At 45.2% G+C, this 12,126-nt stretch overlaps 1 protein-coding gene across 1 annotated transcript; it reads left to right on the top strand.

The window, feature by feature from the left end:
- The first annotated feature begins 979 nt into the window (after window positions 1–979).
- Window positions 980–11,419, top strand: LOC133141412 (voltage-dependent anion-selective channel protein 2-like). Its single transcript, XM_061261947.1, has 9 exons — window positions 980–1,104; window positions 3,711–3,782; window positions 4,664–4,713; window positions 6,062–6,214; window positions 6,805–6,857; window positions 7,265–7,492; window positions 8,043–8,193; window positions 9,356–9,413; window positions 9,802–11,419. Exons 2-9 carry the CDS (start codon window positions 3,716–3,718, stop codon window positions 9,891–9,893), a joined length of 852 nt encoding a protein of 283 aa, XP_061117931.1. The 5' UTR covers window positions 980–1,104; window positions 3,711–3,715; the 3' UTR covers window positions 9,894–11,419.
- Window positions 11,420–12,126: the final 707 nt, after the last annotated feature.

Raw genomic sequence — 12,126 nt, 5'->3', positions numbered from 1 at the left:
GGCGGCTTCAGCCCCTGCCCTTTTGCCCTCAGAGTCAAAAAGTGGCCCTTTTTTGCCTGGTGTTAATCGTATTACATTTTTTTCCCCTTATTTGTTATTGAAATTCTATCAAATATAAAGAGGGAAATGCATCGTAGTATCCACGAAAAAAATACACCGTATCAATTTTAAAAAAGTACTCCGCTCTCCGTGTCAGTCATGGAATGATGCGTTTGAATAGAATTTAAACGGGTCCCATGTTATGAACATGTGTGTGATCACGGATGGCGGCGGTTTGGCAACATCAGGGTGCTATAAGCGTGTGTGTCGGTGGGGTGAGTGCCTATTTTTTAAAACGTCTGTGCACAGCCCTGTGTGATATTGCCGTGTTTAGGTGTTTTCTTCAATTTTGAGGTCTTTGTCTCAGACGCCTATAGATAAAGCACACAATATAACATTAGGTTGCCTGACATAGCAATCGCTACAACCAGTTCTAACAGTGATATTTTTTTTTAAAGAAAAGTGGTGAGCTGACTTCTGCTATAGTGTCTTTGCGTTTTCATTATACAAAGGCCCAGTTAGAACCTTTTGAGCTGTTGGAAATACTAGTTTACAAATAAACATGAAACAGTAATATTAGCCTACCATGCTGGAAAAAAAAAAAACTCAAACTAGGTGAAACACCTGGTAGCTGTTTGACCAGTTAGTTCGCTTTACACTTAACATGGTTTGACCAGCTCAAGCTATGTTTTCAAACAGCTGGTAGCTGGTATTTCAAGCTGGCCATAGCCGGTTTTTACACCAGGGTATGATTTTAAATGTTTCCGACTTTCGTGACGTTTAGTATGTAACACATTTAAACTCATTGACGAAATGTACGTTATGTTGGCAAGCGTGATTTACTATAGAGAATCGCCGTTACACGTCACGAATAGGATGCTGTCATAATATATTTTTCGCGTTATAACCACGGAGATATGGATGGTTATAACCGCAATCCCAATCCCCGCCCGAAAACATCACTGAGCAGGCGCGATTTCAGTTTCTCCTTCAGCGTGTCCTACTCGCAGCTGTAGGCTTCAGCGCTGACCGCAGTGAACCTCGTCCCGTAGCAATACAAGAAAGGTAAGAACAGGGTAATTCGTGGCAAGCTTACAACCATTGCAGATATGTGCAGTGATATCAGGGCATATGGGTGCATATGTTGACTACAATGATGAACCTACAGATGAACATGCATTTCACTTCATTGATTGCCAGCATCAAGTTTGACGGTGGGGGTGGTTAGCAGGCCTAGCGCGGTAGGTAGCTAGCAAGCTAACTAATTTAATATTACAACGTTGCAACATAGTGGGAGGCTTGTATTTCAGCGGAAAAGTGCTCGAATAACTAGTTGGGCAGCTAACATACTCGAACAGTTATTGCTAACGTGAGCTAGCAATTTAATTTATTTTACACAATTCCAATTGCCAGTTCTCCTTGAAAGCTCGCTGCCAGTTAAGTTAGCTAGCCTGCTAGGTTACCGAAAGTCAGGGCATTAATGCACAACTTACCGTAGAAAAATGTACTTGTACACCCTGCTTAGCTACATCAATTAGCTGGTTGCACTTCTTATTGTAGATTATTTTACGACGTTACACACTGAGCTGACTATAGAGAATAGCGAAGCCTTTGTGCGGTGCAGAAGGGGGCGTGGCGTTACATCCATTGTCATTGATAAACTAAAGTGGCTAGCTCGACTTAGTCGGAGCAAATGTGTCAATGAGAAAATATCAATGACATTGATTTTGGGGATGGCTTCCTGATCAAAATGGAATGGAAGAGCGACACAAAACAATTTGGCTACGGCAGTAAATGGGCCTTTTTCGTTAAGATTTCTGTATCCATTTGTTTTATAGGCCAGAACACGCTTTTTCTTTTAGTAGCGGCTAAACAATGCAGTAATCAAGATCTGTTTAAAGGGTGGTCGCCAACTACGTCTGTACAGAGATGAGCCAAGGTCGTAGGCAATAAACGTTAATGTAGGTGGTCATGTTTCAATGGAAATTGTTTATTGTATCACGCTCGTATATCAAGTATTCATAATGAAAATATTACTATTCTGAATATTTAATCGATGTGCAATTGAAGTCAATTTACTGCATTAATAAAGCACGGTACCATATAGATCAACGGGGTCATTTTTATGTGAGACGTGAATCACCTTGCTTTACTCGTTCCCAGTTCAGTGACTCGATTCACGATGGAAGTAACAGAAATATACATAGTAGTATCAGTAAACAAACGTTGATTGCAATTAATTTCTGCTATTAAAAAATTAATCTGCAGCAATCTATCAAGAAATAGGCAAAGTGTGCACTCTAGATTAGTTATAATGGAAATATAATGGCAGTTGCGCTTTCTATTTTGTTGTCTGTGTCCAGTAAGTGAAAGGCAGTGAACAACCAAGAGATGATTCTAACTGATAACCCAAAGTTGAACACATCAGTGCCTTGATTGCAAACAATATGGTAACCCTGAAAGACCTACTGTACTGAATCTTAATGATTAACAGTGAACGTAAATACCACCAAAAACCCAACAGTTCTTTTTCCAAAGATGAAGTCTGCAGTTCTGTCAGAATTTTAAAATGGCGGAAAAGTAGCGACCCCGTCAGTGTCGCCCTAACGGTAAGATCTTTGGGAGCAGCTCCATGTATAAATATATTTATTTATAGGGGTCAGCCGATGGCATAATGGTTAAGGTTCTTGACTGGGACCTGGAAGGTTGGTTGTTCAAGCCCTAGTGTAGACACCGTAAGATCAGAGCAAGGGCCCTTGAGCAAGGCCGCTCCAGAGTGACGTTTCATTCCATTTCAAAACAGAATTATAATAATAAAAAAAATACATTGTACATTGAATAGCTAAATGGTTGGCATTTATTTAGCGCCTTTATCCAAAGCGCTGTACAATTGATGCTTCTCCTTCACCCATTCATACACACACTCACACACCAACGGCGATTGGCTGCCATACAAGGCACCGACCAGCTCGTCAGGAGCATTTGGGGGTTAGGTGTCTTGCTCAGGGACACTTCGACACAGCCCGGGCGGGGGATCGAGCCGGCAACCCTCCGACTGCCAGACGACTGCTCTTACCGCCTGAGCCACGTCGCCCCTTTCTAACGGTTTTCTTTCCCTGCCGGCGCTGTGTGATGTTCATAGTTTCAGTGGGCCACACATTTATGAGGGTGTTTGACACGTTGTGACAAAAACACGATGCGGTGCGACGACACCAGAGTGATGTGAACGTGTCACTGGTCTCTGCGGTTGCCCTGGGAAACGCCACAGCGGTGCGGAGGAGAGGGCTGTCCCTCTGGGGGGATTATTGGTATGGAATTACACCAACTGTCACCGTGGCAACATAATCGCTCCGTCTCCTTTATTGCATGTGTAATCCCTTCGGTGCTTATATTATTGTGGTTTTATTTCATTTTTTTTTTTTTTTTTTTATGTAACATTTATAAATGTTTAGATTTACTTTCCCTCTCAGTGGCTTGGAAGGGGACCGGGGGGAGGGGGGACGGGGGGAGGGGGGACAGGGGGAGGGGGTACAAACGTTTGTGCCCAAAATGGATGCTTCCATCCTTCATGTTTCGCCGGAGGGGCACTGCTGTCCCGCTCTCTGGGGAGATCCGCGGAGCCTGATGTCACCGCCGGAGTTGGTAAATTCTCTCTCTCCGGTTTTCCTCAGAAGTCATGGCTGTTCCTCCGGCGTACTCGGACATTGGGAAGTCGGCGAAGGACATCTTCGGCAAGGGCTACGGTACGCGACTGGCGCGCAGCGGCGATCAGCCATTGGTCGGCTGTCACGCCTTTTACAATTCAGTAACTTCAAAGGATTGAGAACAAGAGTCCCTGTGTGGAAGACAAATATTGTTTAAAAAAAAAAAAACAAGAAAAAAAAAAAAACATTGGCTTTTTCAATTATTACACCAATATGAGGCACTAGAATCAATAAACAAACAACAAGCTAGATCTACAGATAGTCAGATGGATCTCTAGTGCTTTGCTCACACCCAACGCGCTTTACAGTGAAGAGGGGTAAACTCACCTCATCCACCACCATTGTGTAGCGCCCACCTGGGTGTCGCAACGGCAGCCATTTTACAGCAGAATAATCGCCGGTGGCTAAGGAGAGAACTATTTTTAGCCAATTACATTAGGGGATGATTAGGAGGCAGGTGACACAGTGACTTGAACGTTTGTTTCTGTCGTAATGGAAATGCCATTTCGTTTTTATCACCTTACGACTAGAACAACAAGGGGGGGGAGCTCCCCTTGGGGCATGTAGGTAAAAACCAAGATGATGCTATGATGCTAAATACAGGCACCTGTTACCAGGTACAGGTGCAGGTAACAGGTGAACATTCTAACGCTGATGTTAAGGATCACTACTGGTGACCAAAAGCAAGCAACGGAGTTCTAGAACTCTGACTTTTAAAACATCCCAAAAAAATCTATGCACTTCCGAGGGGTTAATGTGGTTAGCCGTTGTTGGATAATGCTTTCCGTTAAGCGTATAAATCGGATCTGATTAAGTGTGGGTGTGTGTGTGTATGTGTGTGTGTGTGTTTAGTTGAAATGCCACTTTAAGGACCTTGGCTTGAATCAGGTTTATGACTCCTCGCGTTTCCGGTCTCCTAGGTTTCGGCATGGTGAAACTGGACCTGAAGACCAAGTCGCAGAGTGGAGTCGTAAGTTTTTCGTTCCCGCCTTCCGTCTCCCTGGGTCCAATGAGCATGCGTCTGTGTCCCAGACCCAGGGGGCGTTTCACAAAGCAGTTAGCTGGATAACTGCACTGAGCAGGAATACCGAGTTAGCTGGATAACTGCACAGAGCAGGAATACCGAGTTAGCTGGATAACTGCACTGAGCAGGAATACCGAGTTAGCTGGATAACTGCACTGAGCAGGAATACCGAGTTAGCTGGATAACTGCACTGAGCAGGATTACCGAGTTAACTGGATAACGGCACTGAGCAGGAATACCGAGTTAGCTGGATAACTGCACTGAGCAGGATTACCGAGTTAACTGGATAACTGCACTGAGTGTAACCCGGAACCCTCCCAAATCTGAAATATGGATTTAAGTAAAAAGAGCTGTTCTGGGTTTCACTCGGTGCTGTTATATCCAGCTAACTCGGTAATCATGGCTGTGCGACACTTCTGACGGGCGTCTGCGACCTCACAAAAATGTGCAGGTACAGCTCACCTGTCGCCAGTGCTCAAAGGTATCGGCTTGACGTCGAAACTGTCAAATTTGCGCACTGTGTTTTGCTTTGTCGCCAAAGCATTAATTAAACTTGAGGTGGAACAACCTTCTCTGAGGACATGGTTGTTGCCCGAGGTTGATCTTAGCCCTGGGTGTGGAGAGCCTATTCAAGCCCTGTGTTTATCTGTTGAACGCACAAACGCACCCTGATTCTCTGCTTTACGCCCTCTCTGTGGAGACAGGCCTGCATGCGGAGGCCTGTCCCATGGTGCATCTGTCCTAATCCTCTCTTCTGTCTCTTTCCTGCTACCTAACCCAAATGGACTCCTGTCCCAGATGGTAAGAGAGTGCGTAAGAGAGTGCGTAAGAGTGCGTGAGTGTCTGTTATCCAGTTCGATTCTCACTTACGTTGACTTGTTGCCATCTCTCTCTTTCTCTCTGTTCTCCCTCCTTCCCTCGTTCTCCTCACAGTGCGGTAGAGCACTCCATGCAGGGTTCACGTTAGCATTAGCAGCTTTAGCCTTGCGGCTCTGCTCACGCGTGCAGCTTCGGTAATTGATTAACTCCTCTCTCTCTCCCTCCCTCCCTCTCTCTCTCTCTTGCTCGCTCTCTCCCTCTCTCTCTAACTGCCCCTCCTGCCTTCTCCCCTCCGATCTGTCTTCATCCTTTCATCCCTTCTGTATTCTCTTAATCTGATGCTTTCTTGCTCTTAATTCCATCTACCAATACTCACTTTCATACCTCCCCAACCTCTCTCGCTGTCCACCCCCCCCTCCTCTCCTTCTCTCTCTTACTCTCTCTCTCCCTCCCCTCCACCCCCCATCTCTCTCAGGAGTTTAACACCTCTGGCTCCAGTAACACTGACACGGGGAAGGCTAGTGGTAACCTGGAGACCAAGTACAAGGTTCAGGACCTGGGCCTGAGCTTCAAGCAGAAATGGAGCACGGACAACACCCTGGCAACCGAGGTCACCCTGGAGGACCAGGTGAGTCTCCCCCTGCCCTGCCTGACATCACCCTTGCAACCGAGGTAACCGTGCAGGACCAGGTGAGATCACCCTGGCAACTGAGGCCACTGCAGGACCAGGTTAGTGTGGCTAGTTGGCAGGGTAATATATTATATATTATAACATTATGGATGAGGGTGAATACTGCGATGTTGGCTTTCCAGCTACATTAAACTGGATCTCAGTGTGTTAGCTTAAGTAGCCTAGAACAGTTGAGGTTTCTCTGTTGCTGACCTGTGATATTGATACGTCATGAAAATGTGCCTTCTGCTTGTCAAAACTTACTCTGAAATACTGTACCTTCCTCGAGACAGTAATGATAGAATTTTATTTTACTTCTCAAATAACTGAACGATAAACATGATATTTTGGTGAGAAGTGTGTTACAGACGTACTGAAAATCACAACCATCTTGTAAATTATCCCGCAAAACTGACCACACAGAGTTAGGACCAGAAGTGGGACGACGGTCAAAACTATAGAAGAACATTTTTATCGGTAATTGTTGAACCGTTTGTCTGATGTCTTGTCAACTCTTCGTAAATGCTTCTTTTCTGCGTTCCCTGTAGCTGGCACAGGGCTTGAAGCTGACCTTCGACACGTCATTTGTCCCAAACACAGGGTAAGCTTTGCCACGACATGCTGATTGTTGTACCAATTCTCATTCATTCATGCCTGTCCCAAAACCTGTTTACAGAGTAACAGAAGAATAAAATAAATAAATAAATAAATAAATAAATAATAATAAAAATTCCAGTTTAGAGAGCCTCCCTGACCTCTTGCTGACCGGTCTAATCAACTGTAAGTCACTTTGGATAAAGGCGTCAGTTAAATAACTGTAATGTGATGTAATGCAGTGTCTTGAACACAGTGGCAGTGCAGGAGAAACCCAGAAACCCCCGCCTCTGTCTGAGACCCAGAAACCCCCTCTAGCCTCTGTCTGAGACCCAGAAACCCCCTCTAGCCTCTGTCTGAGACTCAGAAACCCCCCCCCCCCCCCCTAGCCTCTGTCTGTCCTTCCCTCCCCAGGAAGAAGAGCGGGAAGCTGAAGACCAGCTACAAGCGCGACTTTGTGAACCTGGGCTGCGACGTGGACTTCGACTTCGCCGGGCCGACCATCCACGCGGCCGCCGTGCTGGGGTACGAGGGCTGGCTGGCGGGGTACCAGATGGCCTTCGACACCGCCAAGTCCAAGCTGGTGCAGAACAACTTCTCCCTGGGCCGGTCGGCCGGCGACTTCCAGCTGCACACCAACGTGTGAGTAGCCGCGCGTCAAGACGTCACGCTCTCGCAAGTAAAGTGCCTGGGGGGGAAAGAAAAGAAGAAGAAGAAGAAAAAAGTAACTCATGCTTGTCGCTGGGACAGTACCCTATAGGTATGTAAAGTTATACCGGCGATAAATAATTAACCGCTGGAGTTTGCGATGCTTCTGGCGGGAATGTGAAACCCTGCTCCCCTGGTGCTGCTTCCGTCTGTGCCTGAGTTACACAGCCGTCACAAACTAACGTTTCAATAGGAAGGGCCCATATTGAGCTGCCCCTCATATTGCCTGCCTGGACCTCACAGATTAATAGGAAGGGCCCATATTGAGCTGCCCCTCATATTGCCTGCCTGGACCTCACAGATTAATAGGAAGGGCCCATATTGAGCTGCCCCTCATATTGCCTGCCTGGACCTCACAGATTAATAGGAAGGGCCCATATTGAGCTGCCCCTCATATTGCCTGTCTGGACCTCACAGATTAATAGGAAGGGCCCATATTGAGCTGCCCCTGGTGCTGCCCGCACTGACGCCTCTGTCGTTTCAGGAACGACGGGACTGAGTTCAGCGGCTCGATCTACCAGAAGGTGAACGAGGAGCTGGAGACGGCGGTGAGCCTGGCGTGGACGGCGGGCAGCAACAACACTCGCTTCGGCATCGGAGCCAAATACCAGCTGGGCCCGGACGCGTCCCTGTCTGTGAGTGACCGCCCGAAAGTGCCGCCCCCCTCTCCGCCGCCGAGAGACCGCATCGAAAACGCTTTCAGTCCCGAGCCGAACATCAAGTGGCTCCACCTGCATCCCGAGGGCCGTTGGCTTTGGTTGAGAAAATTGAGAATTCAGTTGGGTTGACAGGGGCTCAAAGCAATCGTTAAGCAGTCACGTTGATTGATCGAAAAGGTTATACGGTCGAGAGTGCCATATGGAGCTCTCGGGACTGAAAGGGTTAAAGACGAGATGAAATCACTTTTTACTTCTGAATTTAGTCAATCTTTCATAAACCCCCCATCCACTTCCTGGAAAACTATTTCAGTTTAGCTTTCACATCATCATGCTCCAGCGTACCCCTCCAATCAAGATCCTTTTCACACAGTGGCCGGCATCCACCTCAAATCCACCCCCCTCCCTTCAAAAATTGCCCCCGAAGTCATAAACGGATACAATATATATATCTATATATATTTTTTTTAAAAACATGGTTTCAAAAATAGTGAAATGAAAAGTTTAACATATCAAAGAGCTTATTTTAAAGGGCAGTAAACCTTAAACTAAATCCAATAAATATTTGTTGTGACCACCCTTCCTCTTCATCAATTCACTGTCCCGCAGTCAGAAAATCAGCTGGTAGGTTGTGCCAAACATTTTGCCAAGTCTGCCATAGTTCTTCTGCAGACCTTAGTTGTCTTACTTGCTTCTGTTTCTCCAGGTAATCCCAGACAGCCTCGATCACGTTTTTATCTGGAAAAGTGGTCTATTAATTAAAATGTTACTTTTCTTTTAGCAAAATGCAAAAAACATTTTTGGAAAATGTATGTTTGGAAATTTTTTCATTTGCTCTTCTACTGAAACACTAATGCAGAAAACAAAAAAATATCTACGACCAAAAATCTGCCTTTTGCTTTTAGACTTTGGCACATTACAGTAAATTAGCCAAGAAATATGGAGATGAGCAAAGATCTCTTGGATAAGGTGTTCCTCGTTAATAATGCTCATTGTTGTTCATGACTTCACTGAATACAGAAAAATGTTTGCTGTTATTAATACATCAGAAGATGGTTGAGATTCTGAAAGTAGCAGCAGGATTGAGCTTCCACGGGAGAGTTGCCTGATTGTGTCCTTGTCCCGATGTCTCCCCCTGCAGGCCAAAGTGAACAACGCCAGCCTGATCGGTGTGGGATATACACAGAGTCTCCGGCCAGGTAAAAAGTATAAACGCACTCCAGTCGGCTAGAGTATAAACCAAATACTGCTGTGGCCAGCGACACATCGGCTGCACGTCCTCGACCACAGCAACGCTCACCATGCTGGGCTATGGGCTATAGGGCGGCCTGTAGTGTTGTGGTTAAGCCACATGACTAGGACCTGCAAGGTCGGTGGTTCGATCCCCGGTGCAGCCACAATAAGATCCGAACAACCGTTGGGCCCTTGAGCAAGGCCCTTAGCCCTGCATTGCTCCAGGGGAGGATTGCCTCCTGCTTAGTCTAATCAACTGTACGTCGCTCTGGATAAGAGTGTCTGCCGAATGCCATTAATGTAATGTAATGAGTGAAATTTAATACATCTGTTATTGTTGTTGTTTTTTAACAGGGGTGAAGGTTACGGTCTCTGCCCTGGTTGACGGCAAGAACTTCAACACTGGGGGCCACAAGGTCGGCCTGGGCTTTGAGCTGGAGGCCTAGGTATGGAGAGAGGAATCCAGGAGCGAAACAAGTTCAGAACCCGTCCTAAGTTCAGAACCCGTCCTAAGTCCAAAAAACGTTCCTCTGAACAACCCCACCCCCACCCCCACCCCTTACCTGCCCAAACACACACATGCACAAACAGACACACACATGCACACGCGCACACAGACACACATGCACATGCACACACACTCGCAGGCATACAGACACACACATACACACACACACTTACAGCCTTAACCCCCCCCCCCCCACATCCATGGCCTCTACTGTAAACTGGACCTCTCCGATGGACCACAATGTACTTGCTTTGGGACTAAAAAAGAAGAAGAAGAAATTTAAGTTCTAGGGGGTATGTTTTAAAAGCACGCACCGTTAATGAAGGATAGAGGCACGTATCACTGATCGGTCTGCAGGTCAAGCTCAGGACTGCCTGAGGGGACACTGCAGTGCCTGGAGGGGGTTTGTGTCTTTACAGAAACATGGAGAGAAGTTCTGTTCAGTGTTTCTCCCGTTTGTGAATGTGCCCCCTTTCTGTCCCTTGATAAGCATTATTTTCTGTTATTCCATAATTATTTGATTTATCCTGTGTATAAGAGAACACATTTGACATGCAGTACGTCCAATTTGTTTCGTTTTTGTTTGTTTGTTAGTAAGCCATATGTATTTGCATATTGTTATGATTTATTGCCCTGTCACCTGCTGTAATCTTACTGCATCCATTTCAAATTGTGAGGCAGGATCTGAATATTTGTTTGAGGCAGCCCAACGACATTTGACGGTGGGAAAGGAGCTGGGTGTCATTTTAAAATGGAAACTAGGCTTGAAATTAAGTTGTCTGCCAGCACCCCTTTGACTGAATTGCCCCCCATGCACGGGGCACATTCAGAGCCAAAATGGCGCCCATTTCACAACACCGCATCTGGAGATGACCATACTACCTTGTGGTTTCTGACTGCTGATATTTAAGCCATTTAGTTGGGAACAGGAAGATATGAGCTCTTGAATAAGTTGGGATGCACAAATATCTCCTGATATCAGTAAAATCACCTGTGCTGGAGGACCGATACAAATGGCAACACAAACCTGACCTCTCCGTGTGTACAGCACACTGTCACCGCCCTTCCGCAGTGAGCTTGTTGCTCGTACTGGAGTACCATCTCCTTGCTGATAACAGAACACAAAACCGTTCCCCGGCTGCACTGGGCAACGGGCACACTGCAAATAGACCGTGCATAAACATTCGCTGTGGAGTTTAGCACTTTCTCTGGTCCTGTCGAATTTCACCATCCTTTAGCAAACAATCTGTTTCTTTGCTTTTTTTTTCTCCCCGCCATCTTCAGCTTGTAGACATCAGCGAACAGACCTGTACCTTTCACCCTGACGGTGATTGTTATTTCCTGTCATTTTTAGTATGACTTTTCACATTTGGGAAGCTTGTGTGTTTGAGTGTAGTACCTCTCTATGTTTGTGTTTGTCCGACTCCAATTAACAAAAAAATTATAATAAAAACACCATCTTGATATGAAGCGTCATTGTTGCTCATGCACATATGTTATAATGCTCTTCCCACACATGTATGTGTGTGTATATATTTTATATATATATATAATATATATATATATATATATATATATATATATATATATATATATATATATATATATATATATATATATATATACACACACACATGTATACACACACACATTTGATATTTGCAGAAATGTTTCAGCTTTTACAACAGCTAGCTTAAGTTAGGGGCATTTGTGGGTTTGTGGTCTAAAGCAAGTACAAATGTACAATTTGAAGTACACAGAGAAAGCGTGTTTGGCAATCTATCCATTTTATTTATTCACTATTTAAATATTGTTTTTTTTTATTTTATGTCCTGTAGCCAAAATGGGGGAGGAAAAAGCATTATACAGCCCCTAGGGGCATAAGTTCCCTGTCCAAACTGCTTTCGAGTCGCTTGAGTTGTATTTTTCTTGCTTCAAACTACAATTTCCAGAATGCCCCTATAGCAATCATTGTACTATAGCAGGTCATCAGAAATGTCTAAATACTGAACATCACACCCAAAACTGTTTGGGCCAATTGAGACCATGAACTAAAAGAAACAAACAAAAAAGAACCACGTAAGATGAACTATCCATACATGCAACTATAGCATGCATATCTTGTGATATTTACAGCAAGCTAAATATCTATACTTCTATGCCAGCTTGTT

The sequence above is a fragment of the Conger conger genome, chromosome 12, assembly GCF_963514075.1.
Source record: "Conger conger chromosome 12, fConCon1.1, whole genome shotgun sequence".
Taxonomy (NCBI): domain Eukaryota; kingdom Metazoa; phylum Chordata; class Actinopteri; order Anguilliformes; family Congridae; genus Conger; species Conger conger.
Note: the sequence above shows the minus strand (reverse complement) of the source record. Positions and strands in the feature narration are given on the sequence as shown.

What these genes read in the sequence shown, in the direction of transcription:
- LOC133141412 (XM_061261947.1), top strand. Translation starts at nt 3,716, where the DNA reads ATGGCTGTTCCTCCGGCGTACTCGGACATTGGGAAGTCGGCGAAGGAC. An exon ending in TCATTTGTCCCAAACACAGG is followed by an intron (nt 6,858 to 7,264) that starts GTAAGCTTTGCC and finishes TTCCCTCCCCAG; the next exon opens with GAAGAAGAGCGGGAAGCTGA. An exon ending in TTCCAGCTGCACACCAACGT is followed by an intron (nt 7,493 to 8,042) that starts GTGAGTAGCCGC and finishes CTGTCGTTTCAG; the next exon opens with GAACGACGGGACTGAGTTCA.